The sequence below is a fragment of the Thalassophryne amazonica genome, chromosome 3 (assembly GCF_902500255.1).
Source record: "Thalassophryne amazonica chromosome 3, fThaAma1.1, whole genome shotgun sequence".
Lineage (NCBI taxonomy): Eukaryota > Metazoa > Chordata > Actinopteri > Batrachoidiformes > Batrachoididae > Thalassophryne > Thalassophryne amazonica.
Window position 1 is genome coordinate 29,492,203 of NC_047105.1, and position 25,259 is coordinate 29,517,461.

General features: G+C 42.9%; 1 protein-coding gene across 1 annotated transcript in view; it reads right to left on the reverse strand.

Moving 5' to 3' along the window:
• The window catches only part of LOC117506465 (sodium- and chloride-dependent taurine transporter-like), a 110,666-nt gene that overhangs the window by 47,374 nt on the left and 38,033 nt on the right, over positions 1–25,259 (reverse strand). Inside the window, exons 2-3 of the mRNA XM_034165964.1 lie at positions 14,740–14,969; positions 14,495–14,629 (exon numbers count right to left, since the gene is read on the reverse strand). Coding sequence (XP_034021855.1) covers positions 14,495–14,629; positions 14,740–14,968 — 364 coding nt within the window. The 5' untranslated portion in view covers position 14,969. The remainder of the gene's footprint in view (positions 1–14,494; positions 14,630–14,739; positions 14,970–25,259) is intronic.

Consider the following 25,259-nt stretch of genomic DNA (forward strand, 5'->3'; position numbering starts at 1 on the left):
TATCACGAAACACCTCTCAAGTGACCTTACGACTCCATGAGCTCTTCCCAGGTGTCTCTCGATCGTAAAGAATCCAGAGATATGAAAGTCACTGCTGAGGCCTGTGAACGCCTCTACAAATCTGGCATTTTCACCACATACAGACACACTTCTGATGGTCGAGTCCAGTAAGTCATTGAAAACCTGGATTTTAGACTTGATCCAGAACAATCATGAACCCAGACACTGACTGGACCTTTCAAATATCATCCATCAAGATGGATCCTGAAGAAGCATTGTGGTGGAAAGAGATCTGATGATGGAAAATGTAGGACACTGACTGAGGGTCAGATTGGATTCCACTGCATCCGTGTGCATGAGGATTATGTTTAAAGATAAACTATGAAATGGATGATTGTTTGGCTGAGGTGGTTCTGACACTGCCTAATTTTGAAGATATCTGGTTGACTATCCTCCATCTCCAGCCCTCGGAGGGCCTCAAATCTCACCACACTGATTTTTCCTTTTCTCATTTCACTCGTGCATTTCAGCGCCGTTGCCACAGCAACATGCGATCTGGTACACGCTGTACAGCGGCTTCATCATGCACATGTGAGGCAGGCAGAGAATAAATGCCCGCAAGGAAGAAAGGATGTGCACATGTGAATGTGAGAAGATCAGGATCACAAACTGAATGAAGAAAATAAAACAGCAACAAACTACAAAATTAACGCGCTCGCTCACGGAAAGGAGATGGGCAGATGAATATCCACTCTGTGATGAACACATTAACCTTATTCAGCAGGCAAGGAGCAGCAGGGGAGGGGGAGGGGGAGAGGAGAGGAGAGGAGAGGAGAGGAGAGGAGAGGAGAGGAGAGGAGAGGAGAGGAGAGGAGAGGAGAGGAGAGGAGAGGAGAGGAGAGGAGAGGAGAGGAGAGGAGAGGAGCAATGAGAACACAAAAATTAAATCAAAATTTTACTGCTTAAATTGCTGACTGGACCACACAATTTCGAGTATTTAAATGCAAAGATTGTGTTACATTTTAAACGATGTCTGATAGAACCCCAAAATGCAGGCAACAAAAACCAGGTTATTTATTGTCCAAACAACAGATGAAAAACTTCAAAACTGACAAAAAGTGAGACGCGGTAAAAGGTCTAAAAACACGCAAAACAAAAGTGTTTATTTATCCTGACCACCAGAGGATGGAGCTTTGCACCTGGATTATTCCATGCATGCATGCGCAGAGGTCGAGTCTTATACCTGCAAAGTCACATTAGTGGGCGTGACCTGGGTGATGTCAGCCAACAGTATATGACAGCACATCACCCAGCATTTATTTCTTTTTCCATCTCTCATGTGGAGAGCGGAATGTCGAAATTAACAAAATAAACCACATCGGCACAGCTCAGAAGGGGCATCACAGAGCAGCACAACACACCACCAAACACAGCCATCATTCTAATCATAAAACAGAAGTGACCAGGATGAACAGGACAGAACCAGCAAGAAGGAAACAAAGCAGCAGCGAAGCAGCAGTGGTTTCCTCCGGCAACTCGGTCACAACATTCTCAGCTGGAGTCCTCGAATTGAAATGGTTCTGCATCTCGCAGATGCAGTGAACCAAGGATACACTAAGGTTTTGATATGTACCGTTGACACTGACATGGTAGTGCTAGCCAGTGGTGGGCAAAGCTAACCAAAAACCGCTAATCCACTAACTGAAAAGTTAACTTTTATAATGCTAAACCGGTAAAAAATTTAACGGAAGTTACAGCTAACCGCTAACTTTTAGTATTGACTCAGTATGCACTTGCCTAAGCCAGTTTCTAGTGTCCACACCACAAGTGCTGCTGGGTAAATTCAAAGGCGATCACAAACCAAAAACAAACAGCTTCTGTCTTTGTGCACCTGGCATGCTACTACAAAAAAAAAAGAAAAAAGAAAAGCATCATTTACTTTCAACATGCTGCCACTAGGGCACTCACAGTTATTACAATATTCACCAATCGCAATTATTTTTCATATTCACGAATATTTTTCATAATCGCGATTACCGTGAATTATTTATTTTATCAACAAAGTTGCATAAATGACTCAGAATCTGACGTCATCGTGCAGCAGCAGCCGCACGCTGCTTCACTCACTCTGTTTCCTCTCGTCTTGGTCACATGGTTAGCGAGGCTCAGATAATAACACGGAGCGTGAGGAAGTTCTGGTTCCAAAGCCACGTACCACGGCACCGTTGTGGATGCATTTCGGTTTTGTAGGGCTGGCTCGACTAGTCACGACTACGTCGACGATTGAAATCGTTAACAACTAATTTAGTAGTCGATGAGTCATTTATTTTATTTAAGTCTTTGATTTTTCTCTCAATTCATAGTTTTAGGCAGCGAGCCGTCCTGCCGTCATTTGGACGTTCAAATTTTGAGTAAGATGGCCGATTAAAACAGCAGTCGTCTTCTTCAAAGCCTTTTAAAATGCGCAGTTTACCGAAGGAGCTGTGTGTGTGTGTGTGTGTGTGTGCGCACGTGCGGAGTCAACTCGCTGCAGACTGAGGGAGCGAGATTCCTGAACGGAGGCACGAGACGTGACATTCTGCTGTGAAGCATCACGTGAGACATCGAGCGCGGAGTAGAAAGAGGATTTTAACCCGAGTGAACATATATATAAAAAAAACAAACCAAACCGTGGAGCTGCCTTTACTCTCTGTACTTTCTCTACCGGTGTGGTTCTGATGGCACCGTCCTGTTCACACCATGTGCGCGTCATATGCTGAATTTATGAGATCACGAGATGAAATACGAGGTCTGTCCATAAAGTATCGTACCTTTTTATTTTTTTTTTAAACTATATGGATTTGATTCATGTGTTTTCACGTCAGACAAGCTTCAACCCTCATGCGCATGCGTGAGTTTTTCCACGCCTGTCGGTGACGTCATTCGCCTGTGAGCACGCCTTGTGGAAGGAGTGGTCCCACCCCCTCGTCAGATTTTCATTGTCTGGAAATGGCGGAATGATTTGGGTTTTTTTTTCCATCAGAATTTTTTCAGAAGCTGTTAGAGACTGGCACCTGGAAACCATTCGAAAAATTTATCTGGCTTTCGGTGAAAATTTTACGGGCTTCACAGAGAATAAGGTCTGTTAGTACAGCTTTAAGGATGGCCCACAATGGCGCTCGGCGCGCTGCGCTCCGAGCCGCGACGACAGACACGAACCACTGGATTATTTCTAAACGGATGGCTGTGTGGAGCTGGGACCGTCGTGTGTACTTTCTCTGGTTATCACAAGAGCTGGACATCAGCCATTTTCCAGCAGATTTCACTTTTAACAAGAGATTTTGTTGTGGAAAGCCGCGCGGAGGCTTTGTGCGTCACAACCGATTCGCTTTTCGAGCGAGACAAAGAACGCCTCCGTTTTGGCGTGTCAGAGGACAAGTTGGGACATGCCTATCTCGGCTTTCAATGCTTACCAGTCAAGTGAGTTATAAGAGAAATTGTGGAGAGCTGGGCATGTCTGAACTTGTCCTCTGACACGCCGAAACGGAGGTGTTCTTTGTCTCGCTCGAACAACTATACGTTTCAATTATTTCAAAGTGAGTTGCCTCTTACTGTATTCTGATTTATTTATACAAAAAAAATATGGGGAGTCTAATCAGCCTGCACTGTTCTGTTAAGTTTATATCAATTTTCAGGCACATGTCCAGTTTTAAAAGTTCAAGTTTTAAAACACAATAAACTGTTCACACTTTTCTTTACAACAGTTCAGTAATTTCAGAAATGCAACAGAAACAACCACAAATCAGAAAAAGTTGGGACTATATGTAAAATGAAGATAAAAATAAAAATGTTGCACTATTCCCGGTTTCTCCACTCAGAGAAGCCAAACGTTCTTCTAGAGTTGTGTAATCATACTACGATAGTAGAATATAAAGAAGGGAAAAAAGAAAAAAAATAGACAATATAATCATCAGTAGCAATTATTTGCCTGACAATTAATCATCTCCAGAAATTTCTAATCGTGACAGCCCTAGCTGCCACTCAGACAGTGGGCAGGACACATGAAGCACAAAGCACCTTTCACTCATGGTTTCATTTAAAACCAACTAATTCTGGACAGTTTATTCAAATCAATGGCAACTGTCATTCTTACAAAGTAAAAATATGATATTGCAAATATTGTTAAAGTAATGCACTAATTTCTGAAGGTTTAAGCGTTAGACACGTGCCGAAAGGCATTATGGGAAAATTCAAATGATCTGCTCTCATCACTCCCTCTTCCCCGTCAAAATACAGAGAACACTGCCATCTACTGGATGTGAGTGTGACTAGACCAACTGTAATTTGTCTGTGGTATTGAGGTTTCAAATCCCACAAAATGTCTCAAAAATTCAGAGAGTTTGCATTGAGACTGTCTGATCAGGCTGCAATTTAACCGCGGCACTGCACACGAACAACATCTCAACATAAAACTCTTTGTATACTGTATTGTGCCGAAATTCTTTTGGATTACTTGCAATGTCGGAGCCTCGCAGCCTTCTAGGTTGGAGCTGTGCACATGCACCCTTCAGAGGTTGCAAAACAACAAGTTATTTCCTTTGTTATGCCGCCGCTTCGATGAGTAATCCATCTTAATGTGGGTAATCGATTGGTGGCTCGAGCTCTCGGTGAGTAACGCTGTTTTACTATGAGTAAGCGATCGTGGCTTAACTTGTTACAGCTAACGTTACCGCTAATTTTATTAAACCCTCCAAACCATGACTATCCAGGGTTGGGACCAGGAAGCAGAGTTGTAGTCTTACAGACCTCTCTGCAGCTTCTCTCCCCCTGCCATCCCCCCAATACCCCATCCCTGTAGAGACGGTGCCTGCTCCCAGACCACCAACAACCAGTAAAAATCTATTTAAGCATAAAAATTCAAAAAGAAAAAATAATATAGCACCTTCAACTGCACCACAGACTAAAACAGTTAAATGTGGTTTATTAAACATTAGGTCTCTCTCTTCTAAGTCCCTGTTAGTAAATGATATAATAATTGATCAACATATTGATTTATTCTGCCTTACAGAAACCTGGTTACAGCAGGATGAATATGTTAGTTTAAATGAGTTAACACCCCCGAGTCACACTAACTGTCAGAATGCTCGTAGCATGGGCCGAGGGGGAGGATTAGCAGCAATCATCCACTCGAGCTTATTAATTAATCAAAAACCCAGGCAGAGTTTTAATTCATTTGAAAGCTTTACTCTTAGTCTTGTCCATCCAAATTGGAAGTCCCCAAAACCAGTTTTATTTGTTATCTATCATCCACCTGGTTGTTACTGTGAGTTTCTCTGTGAATTTTCAGACCTTTTGTCTGACTTAGTGCTTAGCTCAGATAAGATAATTATAGTGGGTGATTTTAACATCCACATAGATGCTGAGAATGACAGCCTCAACACTGCATTTAATCTATTATTAGACTCAAGTGGCTTCGCTCAAAATGTAAATGAGTCCACCCACCACTTTAACCATACTTTAGATCTTGTTCTGACTTATGGTATGGAAATTGAAGACTTAACAGTATTCCCTGAAAACCCCCTTCTGTCTGATCATTTCTTAATAACATTTACATTTACTTTAATGGACTACCCAGCAGTGGGGAATAAGTTTCATTACAGTAGAAGTCTTTCGGAAAGCGCTGTAACTAGGTTTAAGGATATGATTCCTTCTTTATGTTCTCCAATGCCATATACCAACACAGTGCAGAGTAGCTACCTAAACTCTGTGAGTGAGATAGATTCAATCGTCAATAGTTTTACATCCTCATTGAGCACAACTTTGGATACTGTAGCTCCTCTGAAGAAGAGAGCCTTAAATCAGAAGTGCCTGACTCCGTGGTATAACTCACAAACTCGCAGCTTAAAGCAGATAACCCGTAAGTTGGAGAGGAAATAGCGTCTCACTAATTTAGAAGATCTTCACTTAGACTGGAAAAAGAGTCTGTTGCTCTATAAAAAAAAGCCCTCTGTAAAGCTAGGACATCTTACTACTCATCACTAATTGAAGAAAATAAGAACAACCCCAGGTTTCTTTTCAGCACTGTAGCCAGACTGACAAAGAGTCAGAGCTCTATTGAGCCAAGTATTCCTTTAACTTTAACTAGTAATGACTTCATGACTTTCTTTGTTAATAAAATTTTAACTATTAGAGAAAAAATTACTCATAACCATCCCAAAGACATATCGTTATCTTTGGCTGCTTTCAGTAATGCTGGTATTTGGTTAGCTTCTTTCTCTCCGATTGTTCTGTCTGAGTTATTTTCATATGTTACTTCCTCCAAACCATCAACATGTCTATTAAACCTCATTCCTACCAGGCTGCTCAAGGAAGCCCTACCATTAATTAATGCTTCGATCTTAAATATGATCAATCTATCTTTGTTAGTTGGCTATGTACCACAGCGTTTTAAGGTGGCAGTAATTAAACCATTACTTAAAAAGCCATCACTTGACCCAGCTATCTTAGCTAATTATAGGCCAATCTCCAACCTTCCTTTTCTCTCAAAAATTCTTGAAAGGGTAGTTGTAAAACAGCTAACTGATCATCTGCAGAGGAATGGTCTATTTGAAGAGTTTCAGTCAGGTATTAGAATTCATCATAGTACAGAAACAGCATTAGTGAAGGTTACAAATGACCTTCTTATGGCCTCAGACAGTGGACTCATCTCTTTGCTTGTCCTGTTAGACCTCAGTGCTGCTTTTGATACTGTTGACCATAAAATTTTATTACAGAGATTAGAGCATGCCATAGGTATTAAAGGCACTGCGCTGCGGTGGTTTGAATCATATTTATCTAATAGATTACAATTTGTTCATGTAAATGGGGAGTCTTCTTCACAGACTAAGGTTACTTATGGAGTTCCACAAGGTTCTGTGCTAGGACCAATTTTATTCACTTTATACATGCTTCCCTTAGGCAGCATTATTAGAAAGTATTGCTTAAATTTTCATTGTTACGCAGATGATACCCAGCTTTATCTATCATGAAGCCAGAGGACACACACCAATTAGTTAAACTGCAGGAATGTCTTACAGACATAAAGACATGGATGACCTCTAATTTCCTGCTTTTAAATTCAGATAAAACTAACGTTATTGTACTTGGCCCCACAAATCTTAGAAACATGGTGTCTAACCAAATCCTTACTCTGGATGGCATTACCCTAACCTCTAGTAATACTGTGAGAAATCTTGGAGTCATTTTTTATCAGGATATGCCCTTCAATGCGCATATTAAGCAAATATGTAGGACTGCTTTTTTGCATTTGCGCAATATCTCTAAAATGAGAAAGGTCTTGTCTCAGAGTGATGCTGAAAAAACTAATTCATGCATTTATCTCCTCTAGGCTGGACTACTGTAATTCATTATTATCAGGTTGTCCTAAAAGTTCCCTGAAAAGCCTTCAGTTAATTCAAAATGCTGCAGCTAGAGTACTGACGGGGACTAGAAGGAGAGACCATATTTCACCCATATTGGCCTCTCTTCATTGGCTTCCTGTTAATTCTACTAGAATAGAATTTAAAATTCTTCTTCTTACTTATAAGGTTTTGAATAATCAGGTCCCATCTTATCTTAGGGACCTCATAGTACCATATCACCCCAATAGAGCGCTTTGCTCTCAGACTGCAGGCTTACTTGTAGTTCCTAGGGTTTTTAAGAGTAGAATGGGAGGCAGAGCTTTCAGCTTTCAATCAATCAATCAATCAATCAATTTTTTTATATTGCGCCAAATCACAACAAACAGTTGCCCCAAGGCGCTTTATATTGTAAGGCAAGGCCATACAATAATTATGTAAAACCCCAACGGTCAAAACGACCCCCTATGAGCAAGCACTTGGCTACAGTGGGAAGGAAAAACTCCCTTTTAACAGGAAGAAACCTCCAGCAGAACCAGGCTCAGGGAGGGGCAGTCTTCTGCTGGGACTGGTTGGGGCTGAGGGAGAGAACCAGGAAAAAGACATGCTGTGGAGGGGAGCAGAGATCGATCACTAATGATTAAATGCAGAGTGGTGCATACAGAGCAAAAAGAGAAAGAAACAGTGCATCATGGGAACCCCCCAGCAGTCTACGTCTATAGCAGCATAACTAAGGGATGGTTCAGGGTCACCTGATCCAGCCCTAACTATAAGCTTTAGCAAAAAGGAAAGTTTTAAGCCTAATCTTAAAAGTAGAGAGGGTGTCTGTCTCCCTGATCTGAATTGGGAGCTGGTTCCACAGGAGAGGAGCCTGAAAGCTGAAGGCTCTGCCTCCCATTCTACTCTTACAAACCCTAGGAACTACAAGTAAGCCTGCAGTCTGAGAGCGAAGCGCTCTATTGGGGTGATATGGTACTACGAGGTCCCTAAGATAAGATGGGACCTGATTATTCAAAACCTTATAAGTAAGAATAAGAATTTTAAATTCTATTCTAGAATTAACAGGAAGCCAATGAAGAGAGGCCAATATGGGTGAGATATGCTCTCTCCTTCTAGTCCCCGTCAGTACTCTAGCTGCAGCATTTTGAATTAACTGAAGGCTTTTTAGGGAACTTTTAGGACAACCTGATAATAATGAATTACAATAGTCCAGCCTAGAGGAAATAAATGCATGAATTAGTTTTTCAGCATCACTCTGAGACAAGACCTTTCTGATTTTAGAGATATTGCGTAAATGCAAAAAAGCAGTCCTACATATTTGTTTAATATGCGCTTTGAATGACATATCCTGATCAAAAATGACTCCAAGATTTCTCACAGTATTACTAGAGGTCAGGGCAATGCCATCCAGAGTAAGGATCTGGTTAGACACCATGTTTCTAAGATTTGTGGGGCCAAGTACAATAACTTCAGTTTTATCTGAGTTTAAAAGCAGGAAATTAGAGGTCATCCATGTCTATATGTCTGTAAGACAATCCTGCAGTTTAGCTAATTGGTGTGTGTCCTCTGGCTTCATGGATAGATAAAGCTGGGTATCATCTGCGTAACAATGAAAATTTAAGCAATACCGTCTAATAATACTGCCTAAGGGAAGCATGTATAAAGTGAATAAAATTGGTCCTAGCACAGAACCTTGTGGAACTCCATAATTAACTTTAGTCTGTGAAGAAGATTCCCCATTTACATGAACAAATTGTAATCTATTAGACAAATATGATTCAAACCACCGCAGCGCAGTGCCTTTAATACCTATGGCATGCTCTAATCTCTGTAATAAAATTTTATGGTCAACAGTATCAAAAGCAGCACTGAGGTCCAACAGAACAAGCACAGAGACGAGTCCACTGTCCGAGGCCATAAGAAGATCATTTGTAACCTTCACTAATGCTGTTTCTGTACTATGATGAATTCTAAAACCTGACTGAAACTCTTCAAATAGACCATTCCTCTGCAGATGATCAGTTAGCTGTTTTACAACTACCCTTTCAAGAATTTTTGAGAGAAAAGGAAGGTTGGAGATTGGCCTATAATTAGCTAAGATAGCTGGGTCAAGTGATGGCTTTTTAAGTAATGGTTTAATTACTGCCACCTTAAAAGCCTGTGGTACATAGCCAACTAACAAAGATAGATTGATCATATTTAAGATCAAAGCATTAAATAATGGTAGGGCTTCCTTGAGCAGCCTGGTAGGAATGGGGTCTAATAAACATGTTGATGGTTTGGATGAAGTAACTAATGAAAATAACTCAGACAGAACAATCGGAGAGAAAGAGTCTAACCAAATACCGGCATCACTGAAAGCAGCCAAAGATAACGATACGTCTTTGGGATGGTTATGAGTAATTTTTTCTCTAATAGTTAAAATTTTGTTAGCAAAGAAAGTCATGAAGTCATTACTAGTTAAAGTTAATGGAATACTCAGCTCAATAGAGCTCTGACTCTTTGTCAGCCTGGCTACAGTGCTGAAAAGAAACCTGGGGTTGTTCTTATTTTCTTCAATTAGTGATGAGTAGAAAGATGTCCTAGCTTTACGGAGGGCTTTTTTATAGAGCAACAGACTCTTTTTCCAGGCTAAGTGAAGATCTTCTAAATTAGTGAGACGCCATTTCCTCTCCAACTTACGGGTTATCTGCTTTAAGCTGCGAGTTTGTGAGTTATACCACGGAGTCAGGCACTTCTGATTTAAAGTTCTCTTTTTCAGAGGAGCTACAGCATCCAAAGTTGTCTTCAATGAGGATGTAAAACTACTGACGAGATACTCTATCTCCCTTACAGAGTTTAGGTAGCTACTCTGCACTGTGTTGGTATATGGCATTAGAGAACATAAAGAAGGAATCATATCCTTAAACCTAGTTACAGCGCTTTCTGAAAGACTTCTAGTGTAATGAAACTTATTCCCCACTGCTGGGTAGTCCATCAGAGTAAATGTAAATGTTATTAAGAAATGATCAGACAGAAGGGAGCTTTCAGGGAATACTGTTAAGCCTTCTATTTCCATACCATAAGTCAGACCAAGATCTAAGATATGATTAAAGTGGTGGGTGGACTCATTTACTTTTTGAGCAAAGCCAATAGAGTCTAATAATAGATTAAATGCAGTGTTGAGGCTGTCATTCTCAGCATCTGTGTGGATGTTAAAATCGCCCACTATAATTATCTTATCTGAGCTAAGCACTAAGTCAGACAAAAGGTCTGAAAATTCACAGAGAAACTCACAGTAACGACCAGGTGGACGATAGATAATAACAAATAAAACTGGTTTTTGGGACTTCCAATTTGGATGGACAAGACTAAGAGACAAGCTTTCAAATGAATTAAAGCTCTGTCTGGGTTTTTGATTAATTAATAAGCTGGAATGGAAGATTGCTGCTAATCCTCCGCCCCGGCCCGTGCTACGAGCATTCTGACAGTTAGTGTGACTCGGGGGTGTTGACTCATTTAAACTAACATATTCATCCTGCTGTAACCAGGTTTCTGTTAGGCAGAATAAATCAATATGTTGATCAATTATTATATCATTTACCAACAGGGACTTAGAAGAGAGAGACCTAATGTTTAATAGACCACATTTAACTGTTTTAGTCTGTGGTGCAGTTGAAGGTGCTATATTATTTTTTCTTTTTGAATTTTTATGCTTAAATAGATTTTTGCTGGTTGTTGGTGGTCTGGGAGCAGGCACCGTCTCTACGGGGATGGGGTAATGAGGGGATGGCAGGGGGAGAGAAGCTGCAGAGAGGTGTGTAAGACTACAACTCTGCTTCCTGGTCCCAACCCTGGATAGTCACGGTTTGGAGGATTTAAGAAAATTGGCCAGATTTCTAGAAATGAGAGCTGCTCCATCCAAAGTGGGATGGATGCCGTCTCTCCTAACAAGACCAGGTTTTCCCCAGAAGCTTTGCCAATTATCTATGAAGCCCACCTCATTTTTTGGACACCACTCAGACAGCCAGCAATTCAAGGAGAACAGGCGGCTAAACATGTCACTCCCGGTCCGATTGGGGAGGGGCCCAGAGAAAACTACAGAGTCCGACATTGTTTTTGCAAAGTTACACACCGATTTAATGTTAATTTTAGTGACCTCCGATTGGCGTAACCGGGTGTCATTACTGCCGACGTGAATTACAATCTTACCAAATTTACGCTTAGCCTTAGCCAGCAGTTTCAAATTTCCTTCAATGTCGCCTGCTCTGGCCCCCGGAAGACAATTGACTATGGTTGCTGGTGTCGCTAACTTCACATTTCTCAAAATAGAGTCGCCAATAACCAGAGTTTGATCCTCGGCGGGTGTGTCGTCGAGTGGGGGAAAAACGGTTAGAAATGTGAACGGGTTGGCGGTGTACACGGGGCTTCTGTTTAGAACTACGCTTCCTCCTCACAGTCACCCAGTCAGCCTGCTTGGGATCTGCCAGGGGGGAACTAACGGCGGCTAAGCTACCTTGGTCCGCACCGACTACAGGGGCCTGGCTAGCTGTAGAATTTTCCACGGTGCGGAGCCGAGTCTCCAATTCGCCCAGCCTGGCCTCCAAAGCTACGAATAAGCTACACTTATTTGTACACTTTCAGGCTCCTCTCCTGTGGAACCAGCTCCCAATTAGGATCAGGGAGACAGACACTCTCTCTACTTTTAAGATTAGGCTTAAAACTTTCCTTTTTGCTAAAGCTTATAGTTAGGGCTGGATCAGGTGACCCTGAACCATCCCTTAGTTATGCTGCTATAGAATTAGACTGCTGGGGGGTTCCCATGATGCACTGAGTGTTTCTTTCTCTTTTTGCTCTGTATGCACCACTCTGCATTTAATCATTAGTGATTGCTCTCTGCTCTCTTCCACAGCATGCCTTTTTCCTGATTCTCTCCCCTCAGCCCCAACCAGTCCCAGCAGAAGACTGCCCCTCCCTGAGCCTGGTTCTGCTGGAGGTTTCTTCCTGTTAAAAGGGAGTTTTTCCTTCCCACTGTCGCCAAGTGCTTGCTCACAGGGGGTCGTTTTGACCGTTGGGGTTTTTCTGTAATTATTGTATGGCTTCTGCCTTACAATATTAAAGCGCCTTGGGGCAACTGTTTGTTGTAATTTGGCGCTATATAAATAAAATTGATTTGATTAATGTGTGTAGGACATGCCGGGACATGTCACACTGTGGGACATAGTGCACTGTCATGACCACTGTGGTATGAATGTTTAATTCATTGGTGTTTGTGTTAGTTACACACCGCCGGCAGTTTTTTCACAAGTGAGCTGCATGTGTGCGCTTCTCACAATATAGTCAATGCCGTACCACACCGACCTGACCGCTTTGGTGTCACTGTTTTCGCTCCAAAATGCACAGACGCTCATGGGATATGGATTCTTCTGTATCTAGACAACTGACTTCTGTGCGCCCTGAGCCAGCAGCAAGCACTCGACGACACTCGGACCCTACTGAACCATGTGTCGCAGCTGGGGCTCTCTGTGAATTTTGCAAAGAGCTCCTTGACCACAAGACAACAGGTGGTTTTTATTGGCATTGCAATCGACTCACTGGCAATGACAGCTCGCCCATCCCCGCAAAGTGTGAACAATATTCTCACTCTGGTCTGCTGTCTTCGCAGAAATGCAACACTGACTTACAGTCTGCTCTTCCAGCTGATAGGGAAACTGACAGCAGTGTCAGCAGTCCTACTTTTGGGACTCCTGTCTTTGTGACCCTTACAAATTTGGTTCAACAGCCTGGGCCTCGACCCCACGCTGCATCAAAACAGGACTGTGTAGCTTCCAGCTCAGTCCCTCTGACATCTTCGCCCCTGGGGAGACAGGGAGTTCATAATACACGGTGTTCCTCTGGCCTCTCTACCCTCCCGCCTGGAGGTCGTTCTAACAGATGCCTGACTTTGCAGCTGGGGTGCAGTGTGGAACAACAGAATGGTCAGGGGTGTCTGGAGTCCTCGGGAGAGGCTCCAGAGCATCAATGTACTAATGCTGCAGGCTGTCCGCCTAGCTCTGAGGCTTTGCTCCCTTGCCCTACAGGGGAAACGTGTGCTTGTTTGGTTGGACAACACATCAACAGTCTAGCATTTGAACCATCAAGGTGGCACCAAGTCTGTTCATTCCCTGAGAAAAGCCAAGAAGCTTCTCCAGTGGGCTTTACCTCTCTTGCAGAGTCTCTCAGCTGTGCATCTGCCGGGTGTGCAGAACTATGCGGCAGATTTCCTCTCATGACAGAAACCGCCACTGGTTTCTAACTGGTTCTAATGATCTGGGAAAGGTTTGGCAAGATGGAAGTCAATCTGTTTGTCTCTTCGAATGCCACAACACACTGTCGCTTGTGGTTCTCTCGCTCAGAACCAAACAGCCCACTGGGCCAAGATGCTCTGGCTCACCCTTGGCCGGCCCGTCTACTGTATGTATGCACTTCCTCCTCTGGCAGTCATCCAGAATTCATAGAACTGTAGTTACACACGTTAACTCTCGACTTTAGCAGAGATGTTTGTTAAAGTCAAAAGACAGCAGGAAGGTGGCAAATAAAAACAACAGTATGAAGAAATCAAGAAAAATAAGCACATAAACAAATTTTGTACGGATAAATAGAAAAACATACTAAAAAGATTTAGCTGCAGTTTCGTCTGTGCTGGCTGTGGCAGCCATCTTTGTTCTGCCATTACAGCATATTTGTTTTCTGTCAATAATTCCAGAAATACTAGTCATAAAGGAACAAATAAGATGTCTATATCTATGTTTTTGAGGTCAAAGAATCACATGCACCGCAATTATTATTGTTTATTAAATTTTAGAAACATCTCCTGTGGACCTCTGACATGAAACCCGTCCTGTTGACCTCTGACATTAAACACCTCCTGTGGACATCTGACATGAAACACCTCCCATGGACCTCTGACATGAAACACCTCCTGTGGACCTCTGACATGAAACACCTTCTGTGGACATTGGACACTCTTACGCAGTAGCCCAAAGAGAAACCTTTGAACATATTTTAACATACAGTTTAGCACACAGTTCATGACTACCTTCAACAAATTCACTGGACAAAATTGCTCGCTATGGTATCAAAGGGGTCAGGATACACACCAGTGAAGATTGGGCAGAGCTTCTCCCAACAGGTGATTCCACCCTCAGAGGTAAACTGACCCAGAGCAACCTCCAAGAAGAAGACGGGCAACCCTCCTCCAAAGAGGAAAATAAAGTACGGGATGAGAAATGCACCTGAATGGAGGAGTGATAGAAGGAGAACAGCAACATCAACAATCAATTCACTCTGCAGGGTGACACAAAAACAGGAAAAGCAAATCTGTAGTAATAATTTTGATCCTCACCTCCTCCATTCTTGTAGCAGAGGTATGGGAACCTCCAGACGTTCCCTAAACCTACAAATCCACCAGCCACAGACAGAAGAAAATCCAGCTTGCTGGCCCATTTCTCTCGCTGGGGGTGTTTACCCTCTGCCTCATCTTCAGGCCGGGTGCCAGGGCTCTTCCCAGGAGATGGCTTCAGAGTGTCCTTATGGAAGTCCTTCAAGCACTGGAGCTTCTCTTTCTGAGCCATTCTGGAAAAAAGGAGACAGGACTTGACTGAAAATCCATTGATATGGACAGTGAGAGCAGAATGGAAATCACATGACACCAATGTCTGTTACAAATGCACCATCAAAAAATCTCAGTGAGGAGGCCAAGGTGCATCCATAAACCTGAGCTAATCATCAGTGAAGCTGTCACCATGGTAACTGCAGGAAAGAATGGAAAATATAGTAACTTATACTTGTTTCATAATCAGAAGTGTTCCTTGATCGACTCAAGTTCTCAAGTCCTCAATTACCACCTAACCTACACATTGTCCATCTCTCCATCCTCTGCCACAAACCGATTGGTACTTGATTGGACACACATCCGATTGAGTTATGAGCTTGTGGCAGGGCAGGGAGAGATGGTAATGTCTAGGTTTGGTGGTACTTGAAGACTGATTTGAGAACAGCTGCTTGAGTTAATGAAGCACAACACTGAACCTGAGAGCTGTGTTGTCAGGAGCTTTTGTGCTCCTGGTCGGATCTCCCATGGCAAATTGGTCTCAGGCGTGAGGCCAAATACTACTAAGAATGGTTCACAAGACACCATGACAGAATGGGGAAGAGAAAATGTGACCCAGCCTGGAGGAAGCCCGGGGCACCATCTGGAGCCAGGCCTGGATGGAGGACGTGTCAGCGAGTGCCTGGGCTTGCCATGGAGCCCAGTCGGGCACAGCCAGAAAAGGCAATGTGGACCTTCCCTCTCCACCCTGTGGGCTCAACACCCGCAGGGGGAACCGCTGGCGTCCGGTTTCACTGCCATAGGTGGCAGTGAAACCCGAGTGCTCTTCTGGGCAGCTTTGGTGCCAGCTGCTTCCTTGGAGCTTTTCCTCCAGTGGATTTACGGGCAGTCTGCTTGGTTCTGGCCATATTAAAGCTTCCTTCAGATCTGCTCTGCCTATTCTGCTGAGCCAGGTCTCTCTGTGTTGCTTCAAAAGCTCGTAACACTCCCCTGCTTGATGCACAATAACTGCTGGCAGCCTGTAAAATGAGCGACCTGCCTCATTTTTTATCGCCTCTGAACAACAGATGACAGCACAAAAGTTAACCATTGTTGAAGCTTCTGCTATTGTTCGCCAAATACACGTAGTATATCACAGTGGCCACCACATCGTAATCCACAATGGCTGCGGGGCCCAAAAATCACGTGACCGATACACAGTGGTGGGCACAGCTAACCAAAAAGTTAGCTTCGATAACTGGTAATCAGTTAACTGAAAAGGTATCTTTTTTTAACGCTAAACCGATAAACTGTCTAAAAACTTATCAGAAGCTACAGATAACCGATAACTTTCAATTTTGCCTCCCATACGCTCTCAGCTCCTAAGAAGCTGATTTTGAGTTTAAACACTGCCAAAGCATCTAATAGAACCAATAGCTATCAGAAACCCAAACAGCCACTGAGCCAGTACTTCCGTCTTTGTGCACTCTGTCCCCTGCTGTAGGAGAACATCATTTACCCTGATAGGATACAGAGGTTCACCAATGAGGCAGAGGTCTTGAAATGGAAAGCAGGTTTGAATTATGGTTTTGCTTTATAAATAAAATTATTCTGGATAGAATAACTGCATTAATGTAAACTCTTAAAATGTACAAAGTGATATATAACACATATCTGTTAATTTTAAAATAATGCACCAATTCTGAAGGTCTGAACATTAACACACCAAAGGGATTATGGGTATACTAAGCCTCTGCTCATACTGATTGGTAGATTCATTCATTCGATGTAAAAAACAACACAAGTGAATCAATGTAACATGTGTTGGTGTTTATAAATAAATGTGCTTTTGTAAAATATGTCATATAAAAAAAAAGAAATTTTCAAGATCCCGCTAGACAGCGCCTAAGTGCACTCGTGATGACATCACAATTCTATCCAGTTAGGGAGACAAGGTTTCTTTCAATAACAAGAACTGTCAAAAAAACTTTCTCGTGTGTGGTTGCTGGAGTTGTCTGGCGATAGGAATCGCCTTTTGAATGCTTGAATAACGATGTCAGTCACACAAAGAAATCAAATAATAGTGAAAACATATTCGGTGCGGTGTCATAACGCATCAATCAGTCGCTTCTTGAGCCGTCATAACATCTGATCGGTTAGCGGCTCAGTGCAGTGTGTTATAACAGATCAATCAGTCGCTCTGTGAGGCGTCATAACATCAAGCCTGGTTCACATGGCAAGATAATTAGGCCGATATCGGACCCGATCTTCCCCTTTCGACAATCTTAAGGACGCCCTGACAATCGTGATGACGCTAAATATAATCTTATCAGATATGTATTCCTGCCATGTGTGGTGTGTTAAGAAGGATGTGAGGAGCTAAATGTGACACGCAGCCAATCAGAAAGCGAGGTGTTTGACCTCGCGTGTGAAATCTGTTCATGTGTGTTGTTTTTACCATGTGGCTGGCACCACACACTGTACAACTAAACCTGTCAGATCTATGAATTTTTTTTTATCTCCACGTGTGTGGTCTCTCAGGTTTTGGAAACCTACAGATAATTTTAAAATCCTGTGGTTGACAACACTGTGATATAACCAATCGCCAGTAGATGGCAGTGTTCTATGCATTTTCACACCGGTTATATCACATGGCCTGAATCACAATTTAACAGACTTTTGGCATTTTTACATAAAACAAACACAATAACAATGTCTATAAACCCAGAGAATATATTCACAAGAGTTTTAGGCACAATATACAAAGAGTTTAATGCTGTTGTCCCTGTAGAGCCTGATCAGAGTGTCTCAAATGCATTGCACACACACCATGTCCACACTAAAACCTTCAATATTAGTGCATTACTTTAAAACTAAAACATACATCTAATATCTTCACTTTATAAAACTTCAGATGTGACGTTAATTTAAATAACTTGTCCGAAATTAGTTTGGTTAAAATTTTAACCATAAGTTAAAACTATATGCCCCTGGATGACTTGGGTGCTATTGCCAGCATATTAGTATGGGGTCAAAAGAAATTAGCTTTTTGCTTTTCTATGACCAGTTCTCCTTTGCCTGCAGAGGTTCTTCTAGAACCAGCTCTTCTCTGTTTGTAAAAAACAGAACTTCACATCTACTACAAAAAGCTACGTCTGCAAAAATGTTAGCGGTCTAAAAATTATCGGACCAAAACTTATCGGAAGATAATTGGTCCAATGATGGTTTTCAAAGTTATCTGAAAAGCTAATCCGATAAAGAAAACATTATCTGTGATAATCAGCGGTTAGCGAATTAGTGGAACTGTGCCCACCACTGCCGATACGTCACATGAAAACTCTCTATACAGAAAACAAATGCACACAAACGTGCTGAGATGCGAACAGCTTAATGCTAACTTTAACACCGAAAACGCCATAGACATACTAACGCGTTAGCGTCTGTCCCATTTTTAAGTAAAAAAAATACATCTATCAACTGTTTCAGAAAACCGTAACAGATTGATTTAGCATAAAAAAGGTAAATATTACTCACAGACATATGCTCTTTGGGGTTTTAGCAGGGAAAATTTAAGATAAAGTGAAATAAAATAAGGAACCAACGAAGCAGCGGGTCGGATCAGTGCTTCATTGCTTCAAGCTTCAAGAAGAGCCATGCTGCAGAAACAGTTGATTACAGACCCTGCAGGTGTTCTGTAATCAATGTAGAGACATGATCATTTTCCCGACAAACACCCCCAAAAACAATGGCTGCTCTGAAGGACTGATAAGGGAATCTTTAAGCAAAAAGGCTACTGATGTTGGTGGATCGAATCATCAATCAATCAATCAATTTTATTTATATAGCGCCAAATCACAACAAACAGTTGCCCCAAGGCGCTTTATATTGCAAGGCAAGGCCATACAATAATTACGTAAAAACCCCAACGGTCAAAACGACCCCCTGTGAGCAAGCACTTGGCGACAGTGGGAAGGAAAAACTCCCTTTTAACAGGAAGAAACCTCCAGCAGAACCAGGCACAGGGAGGGGCAGTCTTCTGCTGGGACTGGTTGGGGCTGAGGGAGAGAACCAGGAAAAAGACATGCTGTGGAGGGGAGCAGAGATCATTCCTTAACGATAACCGAAAAGAACCAGTTCTCGAGCCACTGGTCAATCTTTGTTCCTACTCTCACCTATGGTCATGAGAGTTGGGTCATGACCGAAAGAACTAGATCGCAGGTACAAGCGGCCGAAATGGGCTTCCTTAGGAGGATGGCTGGTGTCTCCCTTAGAGATAAGGTGAGAAGCTCAGTCATCTGTGGGGAGCTCGGAGTAGAATCGCCGCTCCATCATGTTGAAAGGAGCCAGGTGAGGTGGTTCATGCATCTGGTAAGGATCCCCGCTGGGCGCCTCCCTAGGGAGGTGTTCCAGGCACATCCACCTGGGAGGAGACCCCGGGGAAGGCTCAGGACTAGGTGGAGAGATTATATCTCCACACTGGTCTGGGAACGCCTTGGGATCCCCCAGTCAGAGGTGATCAATGTTGTCCGGGAAAGGGAAGTCTGGGATCCCCTGCTCGAGCTGTTGCCCCCACGACCCAATCCCGGATAAGCAGTTAAAGATGAAGATGAACACTGTACCGGAATCAGACCATCTCCAAATCTTATGAAGTAGTCTGCAAAGTAGTCTGATCTATCATTGACTGAATTGTTTCTTGATGGCCTGTTTTGGAGCAACAATTTAAGAAGCTGACATTCAAAATTGATACAAGTAGTGTTGGTCACCAGATATAGACTTTGCAAATGAAAGAAATTGACAAAAAAGTTCATTACAAAATACAAAAACACACATGTTGAATGAGACAGAGAAGAAGGACGAAGATTCTGTCTCAGAGTGCTCACTCACTCACTCACAAAATTACAACCCCAACTCAGAAAAAAACATAGTCACTCAGTTTTTTGACAACTGCTGACTTGACACAAATTTACCACACAGTGTCGTGCTGTCTATATTTACTAATGATTGACTTGGTCATGTGTTCATTTCCTGAAATGCCTCAAGAAACAGGCTACAAAAGTGATGATTTAATCCTTTTTTTTTCATAACAAATTAGCCTGTCCCATTTTGTGTTTTTTTTTTTTTCTGGAATGTGTTGCAGTTCTTCGATACAGGAATGTATATTAACAAGTTAAATAATTTTGACCAGGAAAAAACAAAAATCCAGAAATATCATTAGTGGGGTGGCATAACTAAGCTAGTTTGTCAAAAAAGCACCAGATCTGGCACACATATTCTCAGTTAGCTAAAGTATATTTTCAGATGTCAAGGAATCCTGGAGCTGACCTCCAATGGGCTACAGGGGTCAATGAAGAATTAAATGGGGGTCAAAATTTAAAAATGTTCCAATCATATTTGAAGATATACCACATTATTTGTCTGATCATAAAGATTTCAAAAGGTATAGTTTGGACTATCTGTGACTGAATGTTATGGGGTAAAAATAGCAAGAATGGTAACAATGGTCAATTTCAGTTTGCACAGGGTCAAAAGTTAAATTTGCTCCAATTTGGTAAAAGTGATGCAAATTATTGGTTGATAAATGGAGTAGTTTTGACCGTGTTGAATGTTGGTCTCAAACATGTCGATGTCATTGGACTCTATCACAGTATGTTACCCTGTAATGTGATTAAGCATGACACATGGTGTAAAGTATTCCTTGTTAAAACCCTATTCATTTCCACCAATAATTTGCAGCAGATTTTACAAAAATTGGAGCAACTTTAACTTTTGAGCCCTGTGGTTAATTAATTTAGAATATTTGTGCCAAATTTGGTGCTTTTATGACAAAATGAACAATTGTTATGGAAATTTTAGCTAAGCTGCACCCGCACATGTGCTCATACTGTCAGTAATGAAATAGAAGTTAAAGTAAATGCAAGAATCTGTTTTTATTGATTTATTTTTGTTTGCATTTTCCATATTGTCCTCGCATTTTCTGATTTGGGGATGTATTATCATTTAGGGTCTGCTCCTTCTCTGCCCCTGACTAAAGCAGCGTCGACATCTGGAGTTGGTGCCCGGGCACTGGACTGTGGCTGCCCACTGCTCCTAGTGGTTGTATTGTGTCTAACTGTAATTAGGATGGTTAAATGCAGAGGACAAGTTTCATTGTATGTATACAACCCCTGGCAAAAATTATGGAATCACCGGCCTCGGAGGATGTTCATTCAGTTGTTTAATTTTGTAGAAAAAAAGCAGATCACAGACATGACACAAAACTAAAGTCATTTCAAATGGCAACTTTCTGGCTTTAAGAAACACTATAAGAAATCAAGAGAAGAAATTGTGGCAGTCAGTAACGGTTACTTTTTTAGACCAAGCAGAGGGAAAAAAATATGGACTCACTCAATTCTGAGGAATAAATTATGGAATCACCCTGAAAATTTTCATCCCCAAAACTAACACCTGCATCAAATCAGATCTGCTCATTAGTCTGCATCTAAAAATGAGTGATCACACCTTGGAGAGCTGTTGCACCAAGTGGACTGACATGAATCATGGTTCCAACACGAGAGATGTCAATTGAAACAAAGGAGAGGATTATCAAACTCTTAAAAGAGGGTAAATCATCATGCAATGTTGCAAAAGATGTTGGTTGTTCACAGTCAGCTGTGTCTAAACTCTGGACCAAATATAAACAACATGGGAAGGTTGTTAAAGGCATCGGGTATCGAATCTGCATTGGGCAAGGTGACGATGCTGGAACTTGTTTGGTGCCGTTCCAATGAGATTTATAAAGATGACTGCCTGAAGAGAACATGTAAATTTCCACAGTCATTGATGATAAGGGGCTGCATGTCAGGTAAAGGCACTGGGGAGATGGCTGTCATTGCATCATCAATAAATGCACAAGTTTACGTTGATATTTTGGACACTTTTCTTATCCCATCAATTGAAAGGATGTTTGGGGATGATGAAATCATTTTTCAAGATGATAATGCATCTTGCCATAGAGCAAAAACTGTGAAAACATTCCTTGCAAAAAGACACAGGGTCAATGTCATGGCCTGCAAATAGTCCGGATCTTAATCCAGTTGAAAATCTTTGGTGGAAGTTGAAGAAAATGGTCCATGACAAGGCTCCAACCTGCAAAGCTGATCTTGCAACAGCAATCAGAGAAAGTTGGAGCCAGATTGATGAAGAGTACTGTTGTCACTCATTAAGTCCATTGCCTCAGAGACTGCAAGCTGTTATAAAAGCCAGAGGTGGTGCAACAAATACTAGTGATGTGTTGGAGCGTTCTTTTTGTTTTTCATGATTCCATAATTTATTCCTCAGAATTGAGTGATTCCATATTTTTTCCCTCTGCTTGGTCTAACAAAGTAACCGTTACTGACTGCCACAACTTTTTTTTCCTGATTTCTCATAGTGTTTCTTAAAGCCAGAAAGTTGCCATTTGAAATTACTTTAGTTTTGTGTCATGTCTGTGATCTGCTTTTTTTCTACAAAATTAAACAACTGAATGAACATCCTCCGAGGCTGGTGATTCCATAATTTTTGCCAGGGGTTGTATAAACAATATATGTGCAATGACAATAAAGTTCCTATTCTATTCTATTTGTATTATTACATCCACCAAGGACATAATAAATCATCAACGTTTATTGTCTGTCTGTTAGCAGGATTACATCAAAACTACTACACAGATTTGAAGAAATTTTCACCACAAATAGATATTAGGCCATGGAAGACCAGTACATTTTGGAGGTGGTCCAGATCAAGATTTCACTTTATATTGGCTTTGAAGGATTACGTTAAAAAATCTTTATTCCACACTACATTATTCTTTATTCATTATTCGTGAAAACACTTTTTTCACTTTTCAAAAGAAAAAAGAACTCCATTTATTTCCTGGATTGCAACCCCAACGTCGTCTCCTCACCAAATATCAAATAAACATCATTAACAAGTAACATGACTGTCTTACATTTTAGCAGTTACATTCACTCATAATTTTATCCTTGTACATTTTTTTGCATTCATAAACATTTGTACAACATTTGATTTCTTCACTCAATGCATTCCAAAGTTTAACTCCATAACAGGGGGACACTTCTGTTTCATAGTTGTCTGTGCCAAACATAGTCCGAAAATTACATTGGCACCACAGACAGATATTAGGGCATGTAAGACTGCACTGAATTTTTGGAGCTGATCTGGATCTGGACACGGTGTCACAGACCAAACGGTCCCCCTAAAAATCGGTCCCCCTGATGACGCAGTTCACAGATTATCACCTCGTTTCTGCTTCAAACTGCCTCCAGTCATCATCTATCTCAGCAACAGATATCTGAAGCTTTTATACAACAATTATTTCCACGTAAATTCAGCATTATTTCATTATAAAAGGCAGCGGAAGCGATCAGAGCGCTGCAGCTAAAGGAGCTGCTCGCTGATGCGTTCACTGCACATCGGACATTTCAAAGCGTCATGGAATTCCGCCACCGAGGAGCTTTCTAACCACCTCGGTGACTTTGGCCTGGGTATGGACGAGTCCGCCTCCGAGTCCTCAGTCTCTGCTTCCTCTTCGGAAGACGTGACGATGGGATTGAGGAGATCCTCAAAGTACTCCTTCCACCGCCCGACAACATCCCCAGTCAGGGTCAACAGCTCCCCACCCGCACCGTAAACAGTGCTGGTGGAGAGCTGCTTCCGCCTCCTGAGGGCGTCGGACGGGTTTCCCAGAATCTCTTCGAGGCCGACCGATAGTCCTCCTCCATAGCCTCCCCGAACTCCTCCCAGACCCGAGTTTTTGCCTCTGCGACCGCACGGGCTGCGGCACGCTTGGCCTGCCAGTACCTGTGAGCTGCCTCTGGGGTCCCACCTACCAACAAAGATAAGTAGGACTCCTTCTTCAGCTTGATGGCATCCCTTACTTCCGGTGTCCACCACCGGGTTCGGGGATTGCCGCCGGGACAGGCACCAGAGACCTTGCGACCACAGCTACGAGCAGCCGCATCGACAATGGAGGTGGAGAACATGGTCCACTCGGACTCCATGTCTCCAACCTCCCCCGGGATCTGGGAGAAGCTCTCCCGGAGGTGGGAGTTGAAGACCTCGCTGACAGAGGGTTCCGCCAGTCGTTCCCAGCAGACCCTCATGATACGTTTGGGCCTGCCAGGTCTTACTGGCTTCCTACCCTCCCAGCGGATCCAACTCACCACCAGGTGGTGATCAGTCGACAGCTCTGGCCCTCTCTTCACTCGAGTGTCGGAGACACGTGGCCGAAGGTCAGATGATACGACTACAAACTCGATCATCGACCTCCGGCTCAGGGTGTCCTGGTGCCACTTGCACTTATGGACACCCTTGTGCTCGAACATGGTGTTCGTGATGGACAAACTGTGACTAGCACAGAAGTCCAACAACTGAACACCACTCGGGTTCAGATCGGGGAGGCCATGCTTCTCGATCACCCCCCTCCAGGTCTCACTGTCGCCGCCCACGTGGGTGTTGAAATCCCCCAGGAGAACAATGGAGTCCCCAGTTGGAGCGCTATCTAGTACCCCTCCCAGGGACTCTAGGAAGGTCGGGTACTCTGCACTGCTGCTCGGCCCGTAGGCCGAGACAACGGTGAGAGACCTGTCCCCGACCCGAAGGCATAGGGACGCGACCCTCTCGTTCACCGGAGTGAACTCCAACACTTGACGACTGAGCTGGGGAGCAATAAGCAATGCGACCCCAGCTCTCCGCCTCTCCCCGTGGGCAACGCCAGAAAATGAAGCGTCCAGCCCCTCTCCAGGAGTTGGGTACCAGAGCCCAAGCTGTGCGTGGAGGTGAGCCCGACTATCTCTAGTCGGTATCTCTCAACCTCCCGCACAAGCTCAGGCTCCTTCCCCCCTAGCAAGGTGACATTCCACGTCCCAACAGCCAGGGGCTGTGAGCATGGACCGGGCCGCCGGGCCACCCACCCTCGACCGCCATCCAATCCTCTCTGCACCCGACCCCCATGGCCCCCTCTGCAGGTGGTGAACCCACAGGAGGGCTGACATGTAATATGACTGACTGTCATGTAATATGAATAAAAAAGCATGTATGGGAGATAAGAGTAAATCCTGCAACGCTGCCATCTGCTCTGCAGCCACTAAGAGGCCAGAACGCTTCAATGAATTAATGGAGTGTAAAAGCTCTCTAGTCACAATACAACGCCCTGGATGTTTTTATCAGTTTGAGAGTTGGAAGATCTGACTTCAGTCACCTGGGGTGCAGTACCCAGAACCCAGAGTACTGGTCCCAAGCCTGGATAAATGAGGAGGGCCGCCTCAGGAAAGGCATCCAGCGAAATGGTGCCAAAC